The sequence below is a fragment of the Pristiophorus japonicus genome, chromosome 2 (genome assembly GCF_044704955.1).
Source record: "Pristiophorus japonicus isolate sPriJap1 chromosome 2, sPriJap1.hap1, whole genome shotgun sequence".
Lineage (NCBI taxonomy): Eukaryota > Metazoa > Chordata > Chondrichthyes > Pristiophoridae > Pristiophorus > Pristiophorus japonicus.
Genome location: NC_091978.1, coordinates 65192470 through 65219547, shown reverse-complemented (window position 1 = coordinate 65219547; position 27078 = coordinate 65192470). Strand labels below are relative to the sequence as shown.

The following is a 27078-nucleotide window of genomic DNA, read 5'->3' as shown; positions in this document are numbered from 1 at the left end:
ATGTTTTAGAAGTGAAGGAAAGCGATATTGGCAATGGATTAATATGTAGGGAGTGACATTGAGCTCGGGGTCAAACAATGTACAAGGATTCCATACCTCTATGAGCCTGAGTGTCAGCCAGGCAGTTGATAGATTGAAGTCCAGAAACATCTCGTAGCTAAAGAGGGACTCTGTGCGAATGAGGATGGGGGCTGCAGTATTCTGAATGAATTGGAGTTTGTGGAGAATAGAGGGAGAATAGAGGAAGGATAAAGGTGTGAAGTAGGATTTCAATAGTAGTGCAGAGATGGGGTAGAAGTGATTGATATTTCACAAATGCAGATTTGGTAATAGATCAAATAGGGGGAAGGAAATTGAGCTCGGGATCAAGTAATGCATTAAGGTTCCACACCTCTAGACTCAGGCCGAGGCAGCAGCTGGGTAGATTGATGAAGTCAAGGCCAGAGGCGGATAGGTGCTGGCGGAAGCCAAAGAAAATGGCTTTGTTTTTGTCAACTTAATTTCAATTAACCAAGATCACAATGTTCGACAGACAGTTGGACGATGTGACAACAACCTTAGGATCAAATGGAGGAGGTGGAAAGGTAGAACTAGTTTTGATGTACATGCAGAAGTTGCTCACATGCTTCCAAATGGTATAAATAAGGAGTCGAATATAAGAGAGGAAAGGATCAAAGATAAAGCTTGTGATACACCAGAGTTGACCGAGCAGGCAAAAGTGCCATAAAGGAAAAATCAGTGGAGACAATGTATAATCAGACAGATGCATGTGAAACCATCGAAGGGCAGTACCAGGGAGAAGAACTGTAGAGAAAGAAATGTTGGAGTAGATGACATTGTTGAAGGCAGTGGAGAGGTGAAGAATGGTTGAGGAGAAACATCACGTCATGGTCACAGTCACACAGATGTTGACTGTAACTGCGACAGCACAGTCTCGGCGGTGTGGCTGGGCAGAGATTTGAGAGTCTCAAAGAGAAACTATTGTTGTGAGACAATAAAACAATGAGACAATGGAGGGAAAGGAAAGGTTGAAGACAGGATGACAGTTGGAGACTGTGATTATAATGCATAGCCTGTTTCTTAAAGTTGCTTCTGTCAGAAAAAAAACAGCATCGATATATACAACTATATTTAAAAAATAAATAGATTTGGTTAACAAAGGTATGAAAGAAATAATTATTCTGAAGTAAGTTTACCCCACAATACCTTGACATCAAAATTTAATTTAAATGATTTTACTTTAAATTGTAGAAGAGCAGAGAATGATTCGCACCTTTGCGGTAATTTTTTCATGTGCTCCCCGATGAAAGTGGCATTGGTCATGCTCATTAATGTATTGGCTAAGGAGATAAGAGAGAGCAGGTGTTGGGTTGTGACTGCCCGGGACACATTATACGTGCTGTTTCCCAGAACTAGCTTTTTTCCTGTTTCAATGGCACCATCTAGTGTCTTGCAAGTAGTCTGTTTGAAACCCGGAAGCATCAGCGACATATGTCCTCCCCTTGACAACAAACCAAAAGATACAGGACAGTGAGGCTTTAACATGCCAAGGCGAATGAGGCAAACCTCATCTAATCCTTCACTCAACCCCCAAGCGTGAAGACAGGACATGAATAGCTTGGCAGTGTCCATTGTTAGATTGTATTCCAATAGTGTGAGTGGCTTTGATTTGCTGCCCCTGTATTCTGAGTCACTTTCTTCCCTCTTCTGCCTCTTCATCTCATCATCATCATCTTCATCGTCATCCAGCAAATGCTCTTTAATATTCTCTTTGATAGTTTCCTTCACCTGTTGGAAGAGGACAGCTGCTCTCTTCCCAGTCAGGAAGGAACTGCTTTTGTCTGTGCCACCTGGTGCTTTCTGGAGACTCTCTGGAGAAATAAGAGTGGGATTGGGTCTGGATGCTTCCTCCGTTAGCAGCTGGATGATCAGTGCTTCCACATCAAAGAATAATATATGAATATCTGGATCTGTCAGGTTGGTCTTCATGGCTTGAACCATAAGGGCATTATGGGAGTACTTTGGTAAAGCCCCCTAGAGAAAAAGAACACAGTGAAAAAAATTTGAGTACACAAATTTGTAAATAATAAACTGAAGCCTCCAAACAAAACATTTTAAACTAAATAGATCAGCAAGCTCTCCCTCCCAAAACCTAGTATTTTAGACAAATAGGCTGACCGAAATGTTCCTGCAAAAGTCAACAAGAAAATGAATACATTTATGGAACAAGAGGATCTTCACCATATCAAGTCCATTTCTTCCACAGAACACATTATCGTGCACTTTATATTTGGTCCTTCTCAACCATTTAAGCTCCCGAGAACAGAATATGCAAAGTTACTCCCTCGCCACACAAGCCCAGGAGAAGAAAAATCAGTGTTTTACACTGAAATTGGAAGCTGTCAGTGCCAACTGATCAGATCAGTTGGAGGGAAAAACTGAAGACAATCCGAACCAATCAGATCAGATGCAGATCAGGTCTGGATTCTGACAGAACCAAATAGGAGGCCAGAAATGAAGCAACCAAAGTAAGCAGCGGGAGATTGTCAGAACCAAACTCCTGCTGTTGCTCACGCAAACTTGAGGTAGGAAAGAGTTATGATGAGCTGATGGTTTTTCAAAGCCATAGTTACATGTGTATATATTTACCGTTTATCCCTGAAGAAGTCACACATAACAAATATGAGACTAAACAGCATTTCTTGAAGACACTTACATTTCCCTCCAAAGAAAATTAAAGGGCATGTATGGCTGCTGCCTTTGGTGACAGTTTATTTTCTTTAAGGTTAGTTGCAGCTGTTTTTTCAAGATATAGAAAGAATTCAATAACTGGCTTTACTTCAGAATTCTTGTCACTCCACTTGTGGTACGAGCAGTAATTAGAATTAAAACAGGGAATGAGCTTTGGAATGAACTTTACCTATATAACTTTGAAAGAAAGATACTGATAGTCCCATACTTAGAATTTTACAATCGTGTGCAACTGTGATGTGTGATGTAAACCACTGGCCACTTGTGGGTGACTTGTAATGTCTGGTTATCTACTACAACACTGAAAGCTGTTTTTGGTTTGTAGCCATGATGTCCATATTAGAGCAGTCAACATTCATTGGGAAACGTGAGAAATTACATTAATAATGAATAAGAATTGCACAGATTGAAAACCCCAGAGTGGGGGCAGTCACTCAGGTCCACAGGAGAGAACAAAATTAGCTCCGCATGCCTGTTCTTAATAACTACACTTTTGTATATTTTTGATTTCATTGTAAAATAATATATTTTCCAGCATAAGAAAATACACCTATTGTCCAGAAATTACTCCTGGCAAAAACAGATGAATGCATATCATGTTTGTATGACATTCCTCAGTCGCCATAAAGTTGTATTAAAATGCCTATATTTATCATATTTAAATATGAAGAATCTTGCTTCTTCAGCTGTTATGTGCAGTATCAGTAATTTCTAAATTTGATACTGCTGCAAACTGTGCTTTTATGCACTTTAGGTATTTTCATCTTCAATAAGCTTAAGTTATGACAAGACAGCAGTACACTGGGGCTTTCAATCTGACTCCTCATCTTCACGTATCATGACGACGGCTTTAGAGTTATCAACCACTTAGGGTTGATGTCAGCTTTTTCTAATTTTCTGGGTTGGCACATATGAACCCAGAAATCAACTAACTTTGTTTATTTAATCCATTTCAACATACATTTATCCTCCAAGTATGTGAACCTAAGCCAAAACTAAAAGTGTGTCTAAGTGAAAGTGGAAGCCCATGGAATTCAGGGGAAAGTGATGGTATTGGCTCTTTTCTGGAGCAAACAACCTTCTTTGAGTCTATTTCATCTTATTACCAGATTGATTGAAAATGGGTGAGTTAAAAACTTCGATCTCTGGGTTTAGCTGATGAAATGCTCAAACTTCGCTCTCCAAGTTTGAAGCGACGAGGTAGGACCAGCGAAGCTATGTTGGAATTAAAAGGCGAAGATGAAGATCTTGAAACCAATTTACTTAGATACAGCAGGCCAGTAAATTTGACAAAGATAGGAGTGATGGAAACACTGTGTCTTGTACTGGTGAAAACAAAGATTGTGGCATTCTAAATATAGATTGAGCCGATAAACATTGGAGTTCAGAAGAATGAGAGGTGATCTTATTGAAATATATAAGATAATGAGGGGGCTCAACAAGGTGGATGCAGAGAGGATCGTTCCATTCATAGAGGACACTAAAACTAGGGGACATAGTCTCAGAATTAGGGGCAACCCATTTTAAACTGAGATGAGGAGGAATTTCTTCTCTCAGAGGGTTGTAAATCAATGGAATTCTCTGTCCCAGAGAGCTGTGGAGGCTGGGTCATTGACTATATTTAAGGCCAGGATAGACAGATTTTTGAGCGATAAGGGAGTAAAGGGTTATGGGGAGCAAGCAGGGAAGTGGAGCTGAGTCCATGATCAGATCAGCCATGATCTTATTGAATGGCGGAGCAGGCTCGAGGGGCCAAATGGCCTACTCCTGCTCCCATTTCTTATGTTCTGAGATGAAGTTTGTGAAACCAGAGAGGCTGTTAATTTTATGAAAGAAATTGAACTGAGGTGATAGAGGCATGGATTAGGATTTGGACAGCATAGGGGGAAAGACGGTGACAGAAGCTTGCAAGTAAATGGAGATGTGATCCATAACACATTTGGAAGATAATGGTGTGCAGAAGTTTGAAGCATTTAATATGGGCAAGACTCCCGAGTCAGATGGAATATATCTTAGAATTTTCAGTGAATTAAAGGAGGAAATTTGTTACAATTTGATTGAGATTCATTTGAAGAGGAATTAGCCGTAAACTTGCTAATTACAGGTGAGCATGCCATCAGAATGACAAAAAGTCCTCTCAGTTTACTTCGACAGAGCATACATATTATAAGGAGCAGTCAACATATTTTTAGAATAGGTCACATTTTGCAAATCTAATTGAATTCCTTGAGAAGGTAAATAAGCTAGTGGATACATTTAATCCAGCTGTTCACTTCGATTTTCAAAAACTATTTAGCAAAATCCCTCATGTAAAATTGGTAGCCTCATGGGAAGTGATGACCAACTTTCCAAATGGTAGAAGAATTATCCTTAATGAAAGAAGACAGACAAAGATAATAAATGGAAAATACTCTTGCTGGGAAAACAGAATTCAGTACTGGGAGATCTCTAGTTCATAATATTTGTGAATGGTATGAAACAGCATGCCTATAGTAGTATTGAATTTTACAAAGCTATGTGACCTGCTAATGAGTGATATGGTAATTGACTATCTTACCAGAGACTTACATCTATTGGCAAAGAGTTTCCACTTTGAACAAAATTAGCAATCCAGGCACAGATTGCACTAGTTTTAAGAAGTGCCTATTTTGCTCAAGTTTCCGCTCAAATTCATTTGCATATCGCCGAACGTAAAATCTTCCATGAACCAGTGCAATCGAGCAGTGTTTTAGAAATTATTATTTTTTTAAATTTGCTTTAATAAATTCCTTGATATATTTAAGAGTGGTAACCTGGCTTTATTAATACAGCTGCAAATGGGTTTATCACAAAAAAAAATATTTTTAATCAGCGTATCGCATCCACCACCTGTGAGCAACCTGATTTTAAATAACTGAAAATGACTTTAAAAACCTATTTATTAGTTACAATGGAATATAGTATTCAGTTTTGTAGTAAATTAAAATGAATATATTAAACAGCTTTTAAAGTTATTTGTATCCTTGCGCCTAATAATGTTACGAGCCTACGCAATGGCCCGAAAACGCCATAATTAGCTGAAACTCGCCATGTTGATTAATTCAATCTGGAGGCATGTCCAGTATTGAGGACGGGGCCGGCTTCCAATGTGATGTATTTTAAACGAGCACAAACGATCGTGGAAACTCGAATCACACTGAACGTAATTTGCGCTTGAAATTACTCGATCTTTTGCGCTGGCTTGGACGAACTTTGCTGGAACTCTGGGACTATGGGCTCAATTTTCCACCAGTGATTTGCGCCGCTTTTTTGGCCAAAGTTAAAAAATACAACTTTCCCCAATCAATGTGCGTCAGTGTAACTCAGTTAGCTACAATTTCTTTTAGGTTTGTTTTTTTTGTGTCACAGGGGGCGTAACCTGCCACCGCCGCCAATTCTGGCCATTTAAGCAAGTTTGGCCAGCTCCGATTTACTCCACTTTTTCGTAGGACAGCGTATGCGGCCTCTGTGGAAAAATCTTCTGGTGAGTTAAGAAAATCGGCGCAGGTAAGCAAATCAGCGCAGCAAATACTGCTCCAGGGCCCAGGCAGCAGCAGCAGAGAGGTGAAAGAGAGTGGGAGAGGGGGGTGAAGCCTTTCGGACATAGTTAGGAGTGGGTACCAGGAGGGAGGAGGCCGAGACTGGGAGGCCATTTGGCCAGGGATAGGAGCGGGGCGCGTTAGGCCATTCGGCCAGGGATAGGAGCAGGGAGCAGAAGGCCATTAGGCCAGAAAGAGGAGCGGAGACTGGGAAGCCATTCAGCCAGGGATAGAAACAGACATAGAAAATAGGTGCAGGAGAAGGCCATTCGGCCCTTCGAGCCTGCACCGCCATTCAATGAGTTCATGGCTGAACATGCAACCTCAGTACCCCATTCCTGCTTTCTTGCCATACCCCTTGATCCCCCTAGTAGTAAGGACTACATCTAACTCCTTTTTGAATATATTTAGTGAATTGGCCTCAACAACTTTCTGTGGTAGAGAATTCCACAGGTTCACCACTCTCTGGTTGAAGAAGTTTCTCCTCATCTCGGTCCGAAATGGCTTACCCCTTATCCTTCGACTGTGACCCCTGGTTCTGGACTTTCCCAACATTGGGAACATTCTTCCTGCATCTAACCTGTCTAAACCTGTCAGAATTTTAAACGTTTCTATGAGATCCCCTCTCATTTTTTTGAACTCCAGTGAATACAAGCCCAGTTGATCCAGTCTTTCTTGATATGTGAGTCCCGCCATCCCGGGAATCAGTCTAGTGAACCTTCGCTGCTCTCCCTCAATAACAAGAATGTCCTTCCTCAAGTTAGGAGACCAAAACTGTACACAATACTCCAGGTGTGGCCTCACCAAGGCCCTCTACAACTGAAGCAACACCTCCCTGCCCCTGTACTCAAATCCCCTCGCTATGAAGGCCAACATGCCATTTGCTTTCTTAACCGCCTGCTGTACCTGCATGCCAACCTTCAATGATTGATGTACCATGACACCCAGGTTTCGTTGCACCTCCCCTTTTGCTAATCTGTCACCATTCAGATAATAGTCTGTCTCTCTGTTTTTACCACCAAAGTGGATAACCTCACATTTATCCACATTATACTTCATCTGCCATGCATTTGCCCACTCACCTAACCTATCCAAGTCACTCTGCAGCCTCATAGCATCCTCCTCGCAGCTCACACTGCCACCCAACTTAGTGTCATCCGCAAATTTGGAGATACTACATTTAATCCCCTCGTCTAAATCATTAATGTACAGTGTAAACAGCTGGGGCCCCAGCACAGAACCTTGCGGTACCCCACTAGTCACTACCTGCCATTCTGAAAAGTACCCATTTACTCCTACTCTTTGCTTCCTGTCTGACAACCAGTTCTCAATCCACGTCAGCACACTACCTCCAATCCCATGTGCTTTAACTTTGCACATTAATCTCTTGTGTGGGACCTTGTCGAAAGCCTTCTGAAAGTCCAAATACACCACATCAACTGGTTCTCCCTTGTCCACTTTACTGGAAACATCCTCAAAAAATTCCAGAAGATTTGTCAAGCATGATTTAAGTCCAAAATATCATGACCCAAGATAGAGATTAGATGCTCTTTGTTCTAGCAGTGTAGTAGACTTTCAAAGAAGAAAGGAAGAATTATCCCTGGTGTCCTGGCCAATATTTAGCCCTCGACTAATATCACAAAAAAAAGATTATCTGGTCATTATCGCATTGTTGTTTATGGGACATTGCTGTGCATAAATTGGCTGCCACATTTCCTACATTACAACAGACTGCACTTCAAATGTACTCCATTGGCTATGAAGTGCTTTGGGATGTCCTGAGATTGTGAAAGGCGCTATATCATAGAAATTTACAGCATGGAAAGGGGCCATTTCAGCCCATCATGCCGCTCCAATCAACCAAGAGCTATCCAGCCGAATCCAGCTCTTGGTCCATAGCCTTGTAGGTTACGGCACTTCAAGTGCACATCCAAGTACTTTTTTAAAGTGCCGAAAGTTTCTGCCTATACCACCCTTTCAGGCAGAGGGTTCCATATCCCCACCAGCCTCTGGTTGAAAAAATCTCCCCTCAAATCCCCTCTAACCAATTACTTTAAATCTATGTCCCTTGGTTGGTGACCCCCTCAGCTAAAGGAAATACGTCCTTTCTATCCACTCTATCGAGGCCCCTCATAATTTTATACACTTCAATAAGGTCTCTCTCCGCACCCCCCCAGCCTCCTCTGTCCAAAGAAAACAAACACAGCCTATCCAATCTTTTCTCAGCTAAAATTCGCCAGTCTAGGCAACATCCTCATAAATCTCCTCTGTATCCTTTCCAATTCAATCACATCTTTCCTGTAACGTGGTGACCAGAACTGCATGCAGTACTCTAGCTGTGGTCAGCTAGTGTTTTGTACAGTTCAAGCATAACCTCCCTGGTCTTGTATTCTATGTTTCGGCTAATAAGGTCAAGTATTCCATATGCCTTCTTAACCACCTTATCTACCTCGTCTGCTACCTTCAGGGATCTGTGGACATGCACTCCAAGGTCCCTTTGTTCCTCTACACTTTTTAGCGTCCTACCATTTAATGTGTATTCCCTTGCCTTGTTAGCCCTCCCCAAATGCGTTACAACACTTCTCCGGATTGAACTTCATTTGCCACTGTTCTGCCCATCTCACCAGTGCATTGATATCTTCCTGCAGTCTACAGCTTTCTTCTTAATTATCAATCACACAGCTTATTTTTGTATCATCTGCAAACCTCTTAATCATACCCGCTACATTCAAGTCTAAATCATTGATATATACCACAAAAAGCAAAGGACCCAGTAGTGAACCCTGCAGAACCCTACTGGAAACAGCCTTCCTGTCATAAAAACACCGATCAAACGATCTGTTGCTTTCAGCATCTGAGCCAATTTTGAATACAACTTGCCGCTTTGCCTTGGATCCCATGGCCTTTTACTTTTGTGACCAGTCTCCCATGTGGGACTTTATCAAAAACTTTGCTAAAATCCATATACACAACATCAAATGCACTGCATTCATCCACCCTCCTTGTTACCTCCTCAAAAAATTCAATCAAGTTAGTTAGACATAACCTTCCCTTAACAAATCCATGCCGACAGTCCCCGATTAATCCGTGTCTTTCTAAATGAAGATTTCTCCTCTGTCTCAGAATTTTCTCCAATAATTTGCCAACCACCGAGGTTAGGCTAACTGGCGTATAATAATCCGGTCTCTCCCTTTCTCCCTTTTTAAACAAATGTACAGCATTAGCAGTCCTCCAACACCATCATCATCATAGGCAGTCCCTCGGAATCGAGGAAGACTTGCTTCCACTCCCAAAGTGAGTTCTTTAATGGCTGAACAGTCCGATACGAGAGCCACAGACCCGGTTACAGGTGGGACAGACATTCGTAGAGGGAAGGGGTCGGTGGGGCTGGGTTGCTCCACGCTCCTTCCGCTGCCTGCACTTGGCCTCCTCATACTCTTTGCATTGGGACCCGAAGAGCTCGACGCCCTCCCGGATGTACTTTCGCCACCTCGGGCGGTTTTCGGCCAAGATCTCCCAGGTGTCAGTGGTGATGTCGCATTTTACCAGGGAGGCTTTGCGGGTGTCCTTATAACATTTCCGCTGTCCTCCTTTGGCTCGTTTACCATGAAGGAGCTTCGCATAAAGCATTTACTTAGGGAGTCTCGTTTCTGGCATGCGAACCATGTGGCCTGCCCAGCGAGGTCTCAATGCCTCAATACTGGGGATGTTAGCCTGGTTGAGGACACTGATGTTAGTGCGCCTGCCCTCCCAGGGGATTTTCAGGATCTTGCGGAGACATCGTTGGACGACGCCTGCGTCTACGCACATTCAGAGGTTGAACTCCAGGATATAGTCAATGTATTCACTGAGGCATATGAAAGCATGGGCCTTACGTTTAACATCCGTAAGACAAAGGTCCTCCACTAGCCTGTCACCGCTGTGCAGCACTGCCCTCCACTCATCAAGATCCACGGCACAGCTCTGGACAACGTGGACCATTTCCCATATCTCGGAAGTCTCTTATCAACAAAGGCAACATCGCCTCCAGTGTGCCAGTGCAGCCTTCGGCCATCTGAGGAAAAGAGTGTTTGAAGACCAGGCCCTCAAATCTACCACCAAGATCATGGTCTACAGGGCTGAAGTAATACGTGCCCTCCTGTATGGATCTGAGGCATAGACAATGTATAGAAGGCGCCTCAAGTCGCTGGAGATATATCACCAACGATGTCTCCGCACGATCCTCCAACACCAGAACTGTAGCCAGATAGGATTGGAAAATGATGGTCAGAACCTCTGCTATTTCCTGTTTTTCTCTTAACAGCCTGGAATGCATTTCATCCGGGCCTGAGGATTTATCCACTTTCAAAGCTGGGAAACCTCTTAATACTTCCTCTCTCACTATGTTTATTTAATCTAATATTTCACACTTCTCCCTGATTGCAATGTCTGCATCGCCCCTTCTGCATCACTCCTCTCTTTTGTGAAAACAGACGGAAGGTTTTCATTAAGAACCATACCCACTTCTTCCACCACCACATACAGATTACCTTTAAGGTCTCTAATTGGCCCTGCTCTTTCTTTAGTTATCCTGTTGCTCCTAATGTATGTATAAAACATCTTTAGATTTTCCTTGCCATCTTTTTTTCATGCTCTCTCTTTGCTTTCCTAATTTCCTTTTTAATTGCACCCCTACACTTTATATACTCCCCTAGGGTTTCTGCAGTATTGAGCCCTCAGTATCTGTCATAAACCTCCCTTTTTTTCTTTCGTCTGCCCTGTATGTCCCTTGACATCCAGGGGGCTCTAGATTTGTTAGTCCCACCCTTTTTCTTTAAGGGAACATACTTGCTCTGAACCCTCAGGATCTCCTCCTTGAATGCTTCCCACCGCTCGGTCACTGATTTACCTTCCAGTGGCTGTTTCCAGTCCACCTTGGCTAAATCATATCACAACTTACTAAAATTGGCTTTCCGCCAATTGAGAACTTTTATTCCTGGTCTACTGTGTCTTTTACATAACTACCCTAAATCTAACTGAATTATGATCACTCGTACCAAAATACTCACCCACTGGTACCCCTTCGACCTGCCCAGCTTCATTCCCTAAAACTAAGTCCAGAACCGCCCCTCACTTGTTGGGCTTGCTATATACTGGCTAAAAGAAGTTCTCCTGAATGCATTTTAGGAATTCTGCACCCTCCATACCTTTCGCACTGCTTCTATCCCAGCTAATATTAGGGTAGTTGAAATCCCCTATTACTGCCCTATAGTTTTTGCATTTCTCAGAAATGTGCCGACATATTTGCTCTTCTATCTCCCTGACTGTTTGGGGTCTATAGTACATTCTCAGCAGTGTGATCGCCCCTTTTTTGTTCTTCAATTCAACACATATTGCCTCCCTCCTCACAGCTGTAATTGTTTCTTTAATTAATACTGTGACCTCCATCCTTTTTTATCCCCCTCTCTATCCCATCTGAAAACCCTGCAACCAGGAATGTTGAGCTGCCATACCTGCCCTTCTTTCAGCGATGTCTCAGGAATAGCTGTAATATCATACTCCCAAGTGTCGATCTGTGCTCTCAGCTCATCTGCCTTATTCTCTAGACTCCTTGCATTGAAGTATATTCCATTTAACACTGCCAAACTCCCTTGTTGTCTATTTCCTCTCTGTTTCCTCTGCCTTCCAAATTCACCTAATTTTCTGCTTTCTAATTCCAGCTTTGCTTCTCTTCCTTCTGAATCTACACTCAGGTTCCCATCCCCTGCCAAGCTAGTTTAAACCCTCCCCTACAGCACTTGCAATGCCTCTGCTCTGTTGAGATGTAACCCATCCAGCTTGTAAAGATCCCACCTCCCTCAGAAATGGTCCCAATGCCTCAGGAATCGAAAGCCCTCCCTCCTGCACCATTTCTCCAGCCAAACATTCATCTGCCCTATCCTCCTTTTTCTGTACTCTGTACTATCTTTTCTTTCTTTTCTTTTAGTCTGGTAGTAGATGTATGGAACAGAAACCCAGAGAAGGTAGTTGATACAGGGTCAATTGATACATTTAAAAGAGGGTTGAATCAATATCTGTTGAGAGTCAATGTCATACTAAATAATTATGCAGAGAATCTGGCTGGAGCAATGGGTTGAATGGGTGTTTTCTTTCCTGACTCTCTTATGAACTGACAAAAAGTATATTGCGTTGATATCCAATGGCCAACTTGTGGCTGTCTTCTTTATGGAGAAGTCTCTTTGGGATCAGATTGGGTGCAAGATAATATTTCTCGTACTGAGAAATTGGAATCAAGTCAATCCTCTGTGACAGCCTTAGTAATACAATATCTGAGCTAATTAGGCCCACAGTACTCCAGGTCAGTCTGGCTCTTTGATGGACCTAGAGTAATAGAGCCATACCACTCAACTCCAGATAATCCTCCAAACCACTGCCTTAACATAAGAACATAAGAAATAGGAGCAAGAGTAGGCCATACGGCCCCTCGAGCCTGCTCCGCCATTTTATACCATCTTGGCTGATCCGATCATGGACTCAGGTCCATTTCCCTGCCTGCTCCCCATAACCCCTTATTCCCGTATCGGTTAAGAAACTATCTATCTCTATCTTAAATTTATTCAATGTCCCAGCTTCCACAGCTCTCCGAGGCAGCGAATTCCACAGATTTACAACCCTCTGAGAAAAGAAATTTCTCCTCATTTCAGTTTTAAATGGGCGGCCCCTTATTCTAAGATTATGCCCCCTAGTTCTAGTTTCCCCCCATCAGTGGAAACATTCTTTGTGCATTCACCTCGTCAAACCCCCTCATAATCTTATACGGTTTGATAAGATCACCTCTCAATTATCTGAATTCCAATGAGTCGAGGGCCAACCTTCTCAACCTTTCCTTATAGGTCAACCCCCTCATCTCCGGAATCAACCTAGTGAACCCTCTCTGAACTGCCTCCAAAGCAAGTATATCCTTTCGTAAATATGGAAACCAAAACTGCACAGTCTTCCAGGTGTGGCCTCACCAATATAAGTAAGGTGATCCTCACCTGGCAAGCAACAGGAAGCTTGCCAGTGCTCTATATTGACAAACTAAGAGCCCGAGTTTGGTGAAAGCTAAGTTCCGCCCAAGTACCGTCCAAAGGACTGCTAAGATCCTGATGGTACTTTGGATGGAAGTTTCATGGAAAAATATGGGAAAGACCGCCCGGCGGCAAAAATGGGCCTTACACGCCGATTCTGGGTAGCAGCAGGCAGCAGCTCCCATTCTGGGCGGCAAATGCAATCCTCGGCAAAGTACCACCGAGGATTGAGTCAGGCCCAGGGAGAGGGGGGAACTGATAAAAATTAAAAAATTTAAAAACAAAAAAAACCCACCTGAAATCCTTCAGAGGACCCCATCCACCTAAATTGCTGCAAAAGAAATAGAGAGAAGTGGACTAACCTTTTTTTGCTTACCGTTGAGGTAAGACCTGCCTCCACACGGCGGTCTTTTCCCTTGCTGGAGTAGACAACCGTCCGGACCAAACTGGCAACGCAGCAGGCGGGAGGACTCTTGTGGGTGTTGCACGCCGACGCATGCCAGCGGACGGTACCCAGTGGTCTTCTCTCCCCATTAGCGGGAGGATGTCACCAAACTTGCTCGGAGGGGACAGTGTCTAGAATTCCAGGGAGACCGCCGAGAAAACTCGGTATGTCCACCAATTTCGGGCCCTAAGTCTTTTAAGCAGTTAAATTCCAGCAGCAACCCATCATCCACAAGCCTTGGCTATTGCCAACCGACATCTCAGTTCTTTGGGTTATGGAAGTGGGATGAAATTCTATGGAGAGTCCATATAGCCAAAACAGAAACTTTACTTCTCTGGATTTCTCGGTAGTTTGATTTGGATACTCTTTTATCATGTTGGTGTCTTTCCATGCATGTCAGAGACAAAGCTGCATAACTATAAAAAACATAATTCAGGTGTTTTTGTTCCTAACTTGCTTCTACTCTGGAGAAAATGGCTGTATTTAAGTGCTGTGTGGTGATTACAAAAACTATATTGTTTATAACACTTGTATGCAAACATTTTCTATTTTCCTAAGTTTTCTCTACACACCATTAATTTTGATGGAATGTCATTTGAGCCTCCAAAACAAAAGGAGAATGAAGATCTGACAAACTAAACAAGACACATAAAAAGTTATTTGCCCAACGTAACAGCAATTTCAGTCTGCATGTGATTTCTCAAATAGGAATGGAATGAAGACTTTATGATCTCTACTGTAAATGAATTTCCTAATATACATGCAGAAAGGATGGAGGGGGGGGGGGGGGGGGAATGCCCTAAAAATTAAAAATAAAAACAAAAAATTGCAACGAATATTGATGGGCAAAGTTGTATACTAGAAACCGAGCATTAACCAATATTATGTAAATAGTACCCAGTAACTGGATGAACATCCCAAGATTAGTTGCATCTCCAGCTAACACACTTCAAAAACAGTTAATTTAACTGTGCGTTTTTCTTACATACAGGGAAGAGTACAATCTAAAATAAAGGAAGTGGAGCGATGAAGCAGCAATTTATGTTTTTTTTTATTTTGGAGACATTTCCCTCCATTTTTTGCATGAATAGGAAATTCATGTACAGTAAAGAGATCATAAAATCTTCATTCTATTCCTATTTGAGAAATCACATGCAGACTGAAATTGCTGTTATGTTAGGCAAATAACTTTTCACGTGTCTTGTTTAGTTTGTCAAATCCTCAATTCGGAGACTCGGATAACTTTTAATCAAACTTAATGGTGTATATAACAAGAGCATATATACATTTAACCATTGATCTCTTGGACTGTAACAGCGCTACCAGTTATTTATGTGCAAATGGCACCACAACTTCAGGCAAAGGCAGATGCATGATCAAACACAAAAAACTAAAAGTTACTGCCAGAGATGTGCCGCTGCGCTGTTACCTTTGCGAAAACAGCATCTTGCTGTCTGTCTCCCCATTCAAGTGGTGTGAAGTTACTGTACTTGCACTGTGGATGCGAAGTAAACTCGCCACAGAAAATTAAAAGAAAGAAAGACTTTCATTTTCTAGCACCTTTCACGACCACCTGACATCTCATTTCAAGTCTAAGTACCCTATTAATGACATGATAATACTACGGATGCTGGAAATCTGAAATAAAAACAAAAAATACAGGAAATACTCAGCAAGTCAGGCAGCATCTGTGGCGAGAGAAACAGAGTTAATGTTTCAGGTCGATGACCTTTCGTCAGAACTGGAAAAAGTTGGAGATGTAACAGATTTTAAGCAAGTGTCAGGGTAGGGAAAGGGGGAGGGGAGGAAAGAACAAAAGGGAAGGTTTGTGGTAGGGTGGAAGGCAGGAAAGATTAGAGACACAAAAGGGATGATGGTGCGAGGTAAAAGGAGATGGTAATGGGACAAGTTAAGGAAAAAATGATGAGTCTAGATAGAGCATAGATGGTAGAATCATCAACAGCTGCTATGGGAAAGAAAAACCCCCCAGAAAAACAGAAAAAAAGTATAGGGGCAGGGGTTACGGTCTGAAACTGTTGGAACTTGATGTTGAGTCCAGAAGGCTGTAAAGTGCCCAAATGAAAGATGAGGTGCTGTTCCTCGAGCTTACGTTGAGCTTCATTGGAACAGTGCAAGAGGCCGAGGACAGAGAGATCGGAGTGGGAGTGGAGTGGAGAATTAAAGTGACAGGCAACCGGAAGCTCGGGGTCAAACTTATGGATTGAACGGAGGCGTTCTGCAAAGCGGTCACCCAATCTGCGTTTGGTCTCCCCAATGTAGAGGAGATCACCAATGAGAGCAGCGAATACAGTATACTAAATTGAAAGTACTACAAGTAAATCGCTGTTTCACCTGTAATGAGTGTTTGGGGCCTGGTACGATGGGAAGGGAGGAGGTAAAAGGGCAGGTGTTGCATCTCCTGCGCTTGCACCAGAAGATGCCGTGGGAAGGGGACGGGGTTCTGGGAGTGAATGAGGAGTGGACCAGGGTGTCACAGAGGGAGCGGTCCTTTCAGAATGTTGAGAGGGGTGGGGAACATGTGTTTGATGGTGGGATCACGCTGGAGATGGCAGAAATGGTGGAGGATGATCCGTTGAATGCGAAGGCAGTGGGGTGAAAGGTGAGGACAAGAGGAACCCTACAGTGGTTCTGGGAGGGAGAGGAAAGGGTGAGAGCAGAAGTGTGGGAAACAGAATGGACACAGTCGAGGGCCATGTCAACCATGGTAGAGAGGAAACCTCGGTTGAGGAAAATGGAAGACATATCGGAAGCACTAGTATGGAAGGTGGCGTCATCAAAACAGAGGAACTGGAAGAATGAAATGGGGTCCTTAAAGAAAGAAAGACTTGCATTTATATAGCACCTTTCACGACCATCGGATGTCTCAAAATGCTTTGCAGCCAATGAAGTACTTTTGGAGTGTAATCACTGTTGTAATGTGGGAAACATGGCAGCCAATTTGCGCAAACTCCCATAAACAGCAATGTGATAATGACCAGATAATCTGTTTTTGTTATGTTGATTGAGGGATAAATATTGGCCAGCACACCGGGGATAACACGCCTGCTCTTCATTGAAATAGTGCCATGAGATCTGTTACATCCACTTGGGAGGGCAGACGGGGCCTTGGTTTAATGTCTCACCTGAAAGACGGCAGTTCCGACAGTGCAGCACCCCTTCAGCACTGCACTGGAGTGTCAGCCGAGATTTGTGCGCTCAAGTCCCTGGAGTGAGATTTGAACCCACAACCTTCTGACTCAGAGGCAAGTGTGCTACCAACTGAGCCACAGCTGACACTTACAGGAAGAGGGGTGGGAGGAACGGTAGTCCATATAGCTGTAGGAGTCAGTGGGCTTATAGTGAACTTTTGTCGATAGCGTATCCCCAGAAATGGAAACAGAGAAGTCAAGGAAGGGAAGGGAAGAGTCAGAGATGGACCATGTGAAGGTGAGGGAAGGGTGGAAATTGGAAGCAAAGTGAATGAAATTTTCTAGTTCAGGACAAGAGCAGAAAACGGCACCAATACAGTCATCAATGTACCGGAAAAGGGGGTGGGAAAGGAGACACGAGTAGGACTGGAATAAAAATTGTTCCACATATCCCACGAAAAGGCAGCCAGAGCTAGGACCCATGTGGGTTCCCGTCGCAATACCTTTAATTTGGAGGAAGTGAGTGGAATCAAAGGAGAAGTTGTTCAATGTGAGAACAAGTTCAGCCAGGCGGAGGAGGGTGGTGGTGGATGGGGACTGGTTGGGCCTCTGCTCGAGGAAGAAGCGGAGCGCCCTCAGGTCGTCCTGGTGGGGTGTGGAAGTATAGCAAGACTGGACGCCCAGAGTGAAAAAGAGACGGTTGGGGGCAGGAAACAGGAATCTGTTAAAGTGGCAGAGGGTACCGGAAGAGTTGCGGATGTAGGTGGGAAGAGACTGGACAAAGGGAGAAAAAAATGGAGTCGAGATAGGAGGAAATCAGTTCAGTGGGGCAAGAACAGGCTGAAATGATGGGTCTACCAGGGCAGTCTTGTTTTTGGATCTTGGGAAGGAGGTAGAAGTGGGCTGTGTGGGGTTGGGGAACTATGGTGGGAAGATCTTCAGAGGAGATGACGTCAGTGACAGTCTAGGAAATGATGGCTTGATGTTCAGTAGTGGGGTCATTGTCCAGGGGGAGGCAGGAGAAGCTCCCCCAGAATCAAAAATGTTTCAATGAGACCACCTCTAAACTCCAGAGGGTATAAGCCCATTCTAATAAGTCTCTCTTCTCATCACCCCATCCCAGGAACCAGTCCGGCGAGCCTCTGTAGCACCCCCACGAACACAAATATATCTTTCCCTAGGTTAGGCTTCCTTGCGCTGTTAATTTCACAATTCTTCAATCTGATTGGTTATGGAGATACACAGTTGTTTGGCCTGTTCACTCAGATCCCAGCTGTCCTGCAGTGGATACCGTGCCATTTCCATCTCACACAACCAGCAACTTGCAGCTGAAAATATCGATATTAAACATGCAAGGGCGAGCCTAAATTACGGCGGGCGTCATTCTTGACCAGTTGCAACAAATTCTGGGCCATTATATGAGAGATGTTAATTTATCTTGAATATTCTTTCCTACATGCCAACGGTGTTGCAAACTCATGGTCAGCATTTTAGCCAGATGACCAACGCTTGCTTAAAAATGTAGAGCCGGGTCGCCTTCTGCACCCCATTTTCACCCCTTGAATCAGCTAGCTAATAGCAACCAACAGAGTCATCAGATTTGTACACAGCCAGGGCACAAACATATAAACACTAATGCAATATCATACTCTTTATTGTATCAGTCCCTCGACACTTTACAACTAATGCAAAAGCAACTTTTAAAATCTAGAAACAAAATAAAAATACATGGCTGTGTGCCTGCTTTCATTGTGATGCTGGTCACTGAAAATGTCACCTCTAATATTTCTAGTGATATACTTCATGATTCGATGATAAAATACATAGTGAAGGAAGTTAAGGAAGAGAGAGAGAGCGAGAGAGAGAAAGACAAAGGAGAAAGAGAGGGAGAGGAAGAAAGAGAGAAAGAAAGGAAGAATGAAAAGAGACAGAAAGCAAGACAGAAATTAAGATGGACAGACTGGCAGCCATTCAGACAGCTAGCCGAAGAGCAAGAAAGATTTGCATTTATATAGCACCTTTCACGACCTTAGAACTTCCTAATGCGCAGTATTGCCAACGAAGTACTTTTCTGAAATGTAGACACTGTTGTAATGTAGGAAACCCAGCAGCCAATTTGCAGACAGTAAGGTCCCACAGACAACAATGAGATAATAACCATTTCATCTGTTTTAGTGATGTTGGTTGAAGGATCAATGTTGGGCCAGGACACCAGAGTGAACTCCCATCTCTTCTTCAATATACAGGTAGAGTGACCGAAATCTGGAAACCTCGGGACCAAGGCTGTTTCGGATTTTGGGTATTTCCAGATTCTGCAACGTCTTTCCAACGTCCCGAATCTGGAAACGCCCGGGCCAAAGTTCGGTTATTTCTGGATTTCGCAGTGCCTTTTCGATGTGCCGAATCCGGAAACGCCTGGGCCGAGGTAAGGGTCCGGGGCGACGGCGGAGGGTTGAGGGCGGCGACGGAGGATTGATGGGGGGGGGGGGGGGGTCGGCGGAAGGTCCGGGGCAGCGGTGGAGGGTCGGCTGCAGGGGAGGGGGAGGCGGCGGAGTGACGTTGGAGGCGGAGTGTCGGCGGGGGGGGGGGAGGGGGTCGGCAATGAGTCGGGGGTGGGGGGGGGGGGCGGCGGAGTGTCGGCGGAGAGTCGGGGGTGGGGCGGCGGAGTGACGTTGGAGGCGGAGTGTCGGCGGGGGGGAGGGGGTCGGCAATGAGTCGGAGGGGGGGGGGGCGGCGGAGTGTCGGCGGAGAGTCGGGGGTGGGGCGGCGGAGTGGCGTTGGAGGCGGAGTGTCGGCGGGAGGGGAGGGGTCGGCGGAGAGTCGGGGGTGGGGGTTCTGGGTTCGGGAGCAATGCTGCGGGTCAGGGTTCAGCGTTCCGGGCTCAGCAGCTTTGGCGGCCGGAAAAAACCTGCCTTGAAGACCTGCAAAAAAGGGAAGTTAAAGTTTTTATTTTTACATTCTTTTTCAGCGATTTAGTAAGTAAGGGTTTTGTGAATGTTTTGTGAATTTTTATTTTTTGTAAATTTTTTTTTGGTGTTATCCCCAAATAGCAGAGTGTTGAGCGGTATTTTTGGCGAAAAAATACCGCTATCGCCGTTTAAAAAAATGTCCGGATTTTTGAACCTTTTCTGGATCCCAGACGACCCCTCCATGGATCAGCGCAATGTCCGGATTTCAGAACATTCCGAATTTTGGAACTCTGGATTTCGGACGCTCAACCTGTAGTTCCATGGCATCTTTTACGCCACCTGAAGGGGAAGACGAGGCCTCGGTTTAAGGTCTCATCCGAAAGATGGCACCTCCAACAGTGCAGCATCCCTCAGTAGTGCACTGAAGTGTCAGCATGGATTATGTGCTCAAGTCTCTGGAGTTCAGCTCGAACCCATGAACTTCTGAGTCAGAGCCGTGAGTGCTACCAATAAGATACTGAGAATGTCATCTCTAATATTTGTAATGACGGTCTAATATTTATCCTGCACGGCAGGCTAATGCTATGAGATGGCTTCATAAAGACATAGGGTTGGAATTTCATCAGCTAACCGCCACGTTTTTCGGCGGTATTTCTTTGTTTTGGGTGGGAAATTCATGCAAAGTGTCCCTCCGGTGGTTTTGAAATACCGCTGCGGAGCAGAACACACTGGAAAAATCGCTTCCGTCCGAGTTTGGTCTCAGCGGTGACTCGTAGATGGAAGAAGAAAAAACTGCTGGAGAAAAAACAGTCAGAGCAGCCCTTGGAATGGCGGTAGGCATGAAACCCTGCAAAAAAGGTAAGTTAAAGTTTTTTTTTAATTCTTTTGCAGCGATTCAGTAGAAAAGCGTCTTGTGAATATTTTGCGATTTTTTTTATTTTTTGTAAAAATATTTTCTATGTTTTCCCCCCTTCCCTCGGCCCAACTTCCAGCCTTGGCCTAAAGTTGACTCGCATCGAATTTTACACCGCGAATCCATGTACAACGCCGATTTTTCCCACCGGACGGAATTGTTTCTGTTTTTTCATGAATTTTCTGCTGTTCTTAATAGCAGGAGTCATAGCGGTTTTTTGGACGGCAAACTGTGGTGGTGGTTTTTGATCAAATTCCAGCCCTTAATTATTTTTTGGAGAATTTTCAAAATGGCAGCCAGTCATTTTTGGAGAGGTGTGACTCACAAAGTAAAATGGAAAAGTGTCTCTGCTTGTAATATATCTCCATTAAAATGAATTCAGATCAATGGATTTGAAAATGCTGTGTTGTATTAATAGAATATCGAAAGGAAAATATTTTATTTCCAGATCATTTTCATGAGGAAGATCTCCATGGGAAATCTGGTGACTTGTTTGTTTATGATTGGTGGGAATCGATGTTACAAGGTCCTCCTTCGGAGTTATTTTTCTCCTGAATCCTGGTCTGTCCTGGCCAATGTTGCTAAAGTGGTCAGCAGATTGACATGGTCATACCAAGGCCATAATACCGGTGAACTTGGTACTACGAGGTTAACTAGGTAAAAGCACTATTGATTCTTTCCTTCAACAAAAGCTCTGCTCAATACTTCCTTACAAAAATACTGCACTACACTCTATTAAATTTGATAACTATCTCTGTATCTATCTAATTGTTAATTTATCTGGCAACTTAAAATGGCATGATTGCAAATTAAGAAATAGGAGGAATAGTTTTAAGAAGCAAACCACAATTTAAGGTTACTATAAATTTGTTACACTTTTATACAATGTGAAATCAAACTACTCCACATCATCTTTCAATAAAAGTTTTCACTTTTATCCCATCATTAAGCCTGCCATGCGAGATAAATATTAGACCTTCACAGCTACTCATTTCTCTAAACATCTGAATAAGGCTGAATATTGTATTTTTAAAAAGTTCATATTACAGTCCTGGTTTTAATACTTTTGTTGAGAACAAACCCAGCTTATCCAATCTGTCCTCATAGCTAAGATTCTCCATTCCAGGCAACATCCTAGTAAATCTCGTCTGTACCCTCTCTAGTGCAATCACATCCTTCCTGGACCTGATGGCTTGCATCCTCGGCTCTTAAGAGAAGTAACGGTAGGGATAGTGGATGCATTGGTTGGAATTTACCAAAATTCCCTGGATTCTGGGGAGGTCCCAGCAGATTGGAAAATTACAAAAATAACACCCTATTTAAAAAAGGAGGCAGACAAAAAGCAGGAAACTATAGACCAGTTAGCCTAACATCTGTGGTTGGGAAGATGTTGGAGTCCATTATTAAAGAGGCAGCAGCAGGACATTTGGAAAGGCAAAATTCGGTCAGGCAGAGTCAGTATGGATTTAGAAACATAGAAACAAAGAAACATAGAAAATAGGTGCAGGAGTAGGCCATTCGGCCCCTCGAGCCTGTACCGCTATTCACTGAGTTCATGGCTGAACATGCAACTTCAGAACCAAAGTATTTGTTCAATTGGTCTGCCATTTCTTCGTTCCCCATTATAAATTCACCTGAATCTGACTACAAGGGACCTACGTTTGTCTTCACTAATCTTTTTCTCTTCACAGCTTTTGCAGTCCGTTTTTGTGTTCCCAGCAAGCTTCCTCTCATACTCCATTTTCCCCCTCCTAATTAAATCCTTTGTCCTCCTCTGCTGTATTATACAATTCTCCCAGTCCTCAGGTTTGCTGCCTTTTCTGGCCAATTTATATGCCTCTTCCTTGGAATTAACACTATCCTTAATTCCCCTTGTTAACCATGGTTGAGCCACCTTTCCCATTTTAATTTTACTCCAGACAGGGATGTACAATTGCTGAAGTTCATCCATGTGATCTTTGAATGTTTGCCATTGCCTATCCACCGTCAACCCTTTAAGTATCACTTGTCGGTTTAAAATGGAGATGAGGAGAAATGTCTTCTCTCAGAGGGTTGTGGATCTGTGGAATTCGCTGCCTCAGGAGAGCTGTGGAAGCTGGGACATTGAATAAATTTAAGACAGAAATAGACAGTATCTTAAATGATAAGGGAATAAGGGGTTATGGAGAGCGGCAGGGAAGTGGACCCGAGTCCATGATCGGATCAGCCATGATCATATTAAATGGCGGTTCAGGCTCAAGGGGCCGTATGGCCTACTCCTGTTCCTATTTCTTATGTTCTTATGTTCTTATAATACGGCGATCAGAACTGCACGCAGTACTCCAGCTGTGGCCTAACCAAAGTATCATACAATGTAAGCATAACCTCCCTGCTCTTACATTCTATGCCTCGGTCAATAAAGGCAAGCATTCTGTATGCCTTCTTAACCACTTTATCCACCTGGCCTGCAACTTTCAGGGATCTGTGGACAAGCACTCCAAGGTCCCTTTGTTCATCTACACTATTAAGTGGCCTACTGCTTAATGTGTATGCCCTTTCCTTATTAGCTCTCCCAAAGTACGTTAATCTCACACTTCTCTGAATTAAATTCCATTTGCCATTGCTCTGCCCACCTGACCAGATTGATATCCTCCTGCAGCCCATGACTTTCCTCTTCATTATCAACCACACAGCCAATTTTAGTGTGGTCAGCATTATGTATCACACCACCACCAGAGGGCCTACCTGTTGGAGTCCCAAGCATTCCCAGCATCCCTTGGGAGCACTGTATATAAGCAGGCTTTCCATGCTGCACAGGTACTCTGGAGTTGAATTCAAGGAACTAAGGTCACACTTACTTATTGCATAAAGTACTCAGTTGTATCACTTTATTATGAGCGTAACAATTGACGACGAGATTATGAACAACCACCCGAAAATGCAAAGAACTGTTGGTATCCTGGAGAAATTCTCAGAAGGGGACAATTGGGAGGCCTTCGTGGAGCGACTCAACCAATACTTCGTGGCCATCGAGCTGGAAGGGGACGAGAACGCTGCCAAACGAAGGGCGATCCTCCTTATCATCTGTGGGGCAACAACCTATGGCCTCATGAAGAATCTTCTAGCTCTGGTGAAACCAACAACCAGATCCTATGGAGCACTGTGCACGCTGGTCCAGGAGCACCTAAATCTGAAGGAAAGCGTTTTGATGGTGAGGTATGAGTTCTACACGAGTCAACGGTCAGAAGGCCAGGAAGTGGAGAGCTATGTCACCGAACTAAGGCGCCTTGCAGGACATTGTGAATTAGATGGATTCCTTCAACAAATGCCAAGGAGATTGTTTTGTGCTTGGCATTGGCCATGAGGTTATCCTTCGCAAACTATTGACTGTTGAAACACCGAATCTGAGCAAAGCCATAACCATAGCCCAGGCATTTATGTCCACCGGCGATAATACCAAACAAATTTCATAGCATAAAGAGGTTTCGGCTAGTACTGTACACAAAGTAACGTCGTTTTCAACCAGGAATGTACATGGCAGAACATAATGCCGGCAGCTGCATGACCTCATGATGACCCAGAATCCGCCATCAATCGTTAATGCGAGGCAGTTAACACCTTGTTGGCGCTGTGGAGGTGATCATCAGGCCCATCAATGCCGGTTCAAAAATTGTGCGTGCAAAGGCTATAGACAATGGGACACCCCCAGCGAATGTGCAGACAAGCTGCAAACCACAACATTGCAGAGGAAGATCGATCCATGGTGGATCAGGCTGAACTAGAGGCTCGAACCAAGGAGGCAGAAGTGTACGGGGTATACACCTTCACCACGAAATGTCCATCGATCATGTTAAAAGTTGAACTGAACGGAATTCCAGTATCTATGGAATTGGACACAGGTGCGAGTCAGTCAAAAATGAGCAAAAAGGCCTTCGACAGGCTGTGGTGCAACAAGGCACACAGGCCCAAGCTTAACCCCATTCACACCAAGCTAAGAACTTACACCAAAGAGCTGATCCCTGTTATTGGCAGTGCAGAAGTAGAAGTCTCCTATGATGGAGCAGTGCACGAACTCCCACTATGGATTGTGCCAGGGGATGGCCCCATACTGTTTGGCAGAAGCTGACTGGGAAAAATCCACTGGAACTGGGATGACATCTGAACATTTTCGTCCATCTACGACGCTTCACGTGCCCAGGTTCTGAGCAGATTCTCGTCGTTGTTTGAGCCAGGCATTGGAAGTTTCTCGGGGGCGAAGGTGCAGATCCACTTGGTTCCCAGTACAGGCCCATCCACCAGAAGGCACGGGCGGTGCCATATATGATGCGACAGTAAGTGGAAATTGAGCTGGACAGGCTGCAGCGAGAAGGCATCATCGCGCCGGTGGAGTTCAACGAGTGGGCCAGTCAGATTGTTCTGCTTCTCAAAGGCGATGGCACGGTCAGAATTTGTGGGGACTATAAAGTAACGATTAACCGATTTTTGCTACAGGATCAGTACCCGCTACTCAAGACAGACGACCCATTTGCGACCCTGGCTGGAGGAAAGACTTTCGCCAAGTTGGACCTGACCTCGGCCTACATGACGCAGGAGCTGGAGGAATCTTCAAAAGGCCTCACCTGCATCAACATGCACAAAGGTCTGTCCATCTACAACAGATGCCCGTTTGGGATTCGTTCGGCCGCGGCAATTTTCCAATGGAACATGGAGAGCCTGCTAAAGTCGGTTCCGCGCACCGTGGTTTTCCAGGACGACATACTGGTCACAGGTCGGGACACCATCAAACACTTGAAGAATCTGGAAGAGGTTCTAAGTCGGCTAGATCGTGTGGGACACAGGTTGAAATGCTCGAAGTGTGTTTTCCTGGCGCCAGAGGTCGAGTTCTTCGGAAAAGGAATCGCGGCAGATGGCATCAGACCCACCGATGCCAAGATGGAGGCCATCAAGAACGCGCCGAGACCACAGAACATGACGGAGCTGCGGTCGTTCCTGGGACTCTTCAACTATTTCAGTGATTTCCTACCCGGATTAAGCACCTTGCTAGAACCCCTACATGTGCTACTGCGCAAGGGAGGGACTGGGTATGGGGGAAATCACAAGGGGCTGCCTTTAAGAAAGCAGAAATCTGTTATGTTCCAACAAAGTGCTTGTTCTGTATAACCCATGTAAACGACGAGTGCTAGCTTGCGATGCGTCGTCATACGGGGTCGGGTGTGTGTTACAACAGGCGAACGAATCAGGAACATTGCAACCGGTCGCCTATGCGTCCAGGAGTTTGTCCAAGGCCGAAAGGGCTTACAGCATGATTGAAAAAGCTCTGGCGTGCGCCTGTGGGGTAAAAATAAAATACACCAGTATCTGTTTGGTGTTAAGTTTGAGCTAGAAACTGACCATAAGCCGCTCATATCGCTATTCTCAGAGAGCAAAGGAATTAATACCAATGCCTCTGCCTGCATCCAAAGATGGGCGCTCACGCTATCTGCATACAACTATGTAATCCGCCACGGACCAGACACAGAGAACTGCGCTGATGCTCTCAATCAGCTACCATTGCCTACCACCGGGGTGGAAATGGCACAGCCTGCAGACTTGCTCTTGGTGATGGATGCATTCGAAAATGAAAAGCCACCTGTTACGGCCCGCCAGATCAGGACCTGGACCAGCCAGGATCCTTTACTGTCCCTGGTAAAAAAAACTGTGTCCTCCATGGGAGCTGGTCCAGCGTCCCAGCGGATTTGCATGAAGAGCGTTCCAGAGGCGCAAAGACGAAATGTCCATACAGGCGGACTGTCTTTTGTGGGGTAATCGTGTGGTTTTGCTTAAGAAAGGCAGGGAAATGTTCATACGCGACCTATGCAGTCGCACCCAGGCATAGTAATGATGAAAGCCATAGCCAGATCCCATGTGTGGTGGCCCGGCATCGACTCAGATTTGGAGTCTTGCGTGCGCCAATGCAACACTTGCTCTCAACTGAGCAATGCACCCAGAGAGGCACCGCTAAGTTTGTGGTCATGGCCCTCCAAACTGTGGTCCAGGATCCACGCCAACTTGGCAGGCCCATTTCTAGGCAAAATGTTCTTAGTTGTTGTGGATGCTTATTCAAAATGGATTGAATGTGCAATAATGTCTGCAAGCACATCCACTGCCACCATCGAAAGCCTACGAGCCATGTTTGCCACACACGGCCTGCCTGATGTCCTTGTCGGCGACAACGGGATGTGTTTCAGCAGTGCTGAATTCAAGGAATTCATGACCCACAATGGGATCAAGCACGTCACATCTTCCCGTACAAGCCCGCATCCAATGGCCAGGCAGAACGGGCAGTC

At 44.5% G+C, this 27078-nt stretch overlaps 1 protein-coding gene across 6 annotated transcripts in view; it reads right to left on the bottom strand.

The window, feature by feature from the left end:
- The window catches only part of LOC139239069 (WD repeat-containing protein 7), a 1036818-nt gene that overhangs the window by 672754 nt on the left and 336986 nt on the right, over nucleotides 1-27078 (bottom strand). For all 6 annotated transcript variants that reach the window (XM_070867593.1, XM_070867585.1, XM_070867609.1 and 3 more), the window contains one exon: nucleotides 1274-2034. In XM_070867593.1, coding sequence (XP_070723694.1) covers nucleotides 1274-2034 — 761 coding nt within the window. The remainder of the gene's footprint in view (nucleotides 1-1273; nucleotides 2035-27078) is intronic.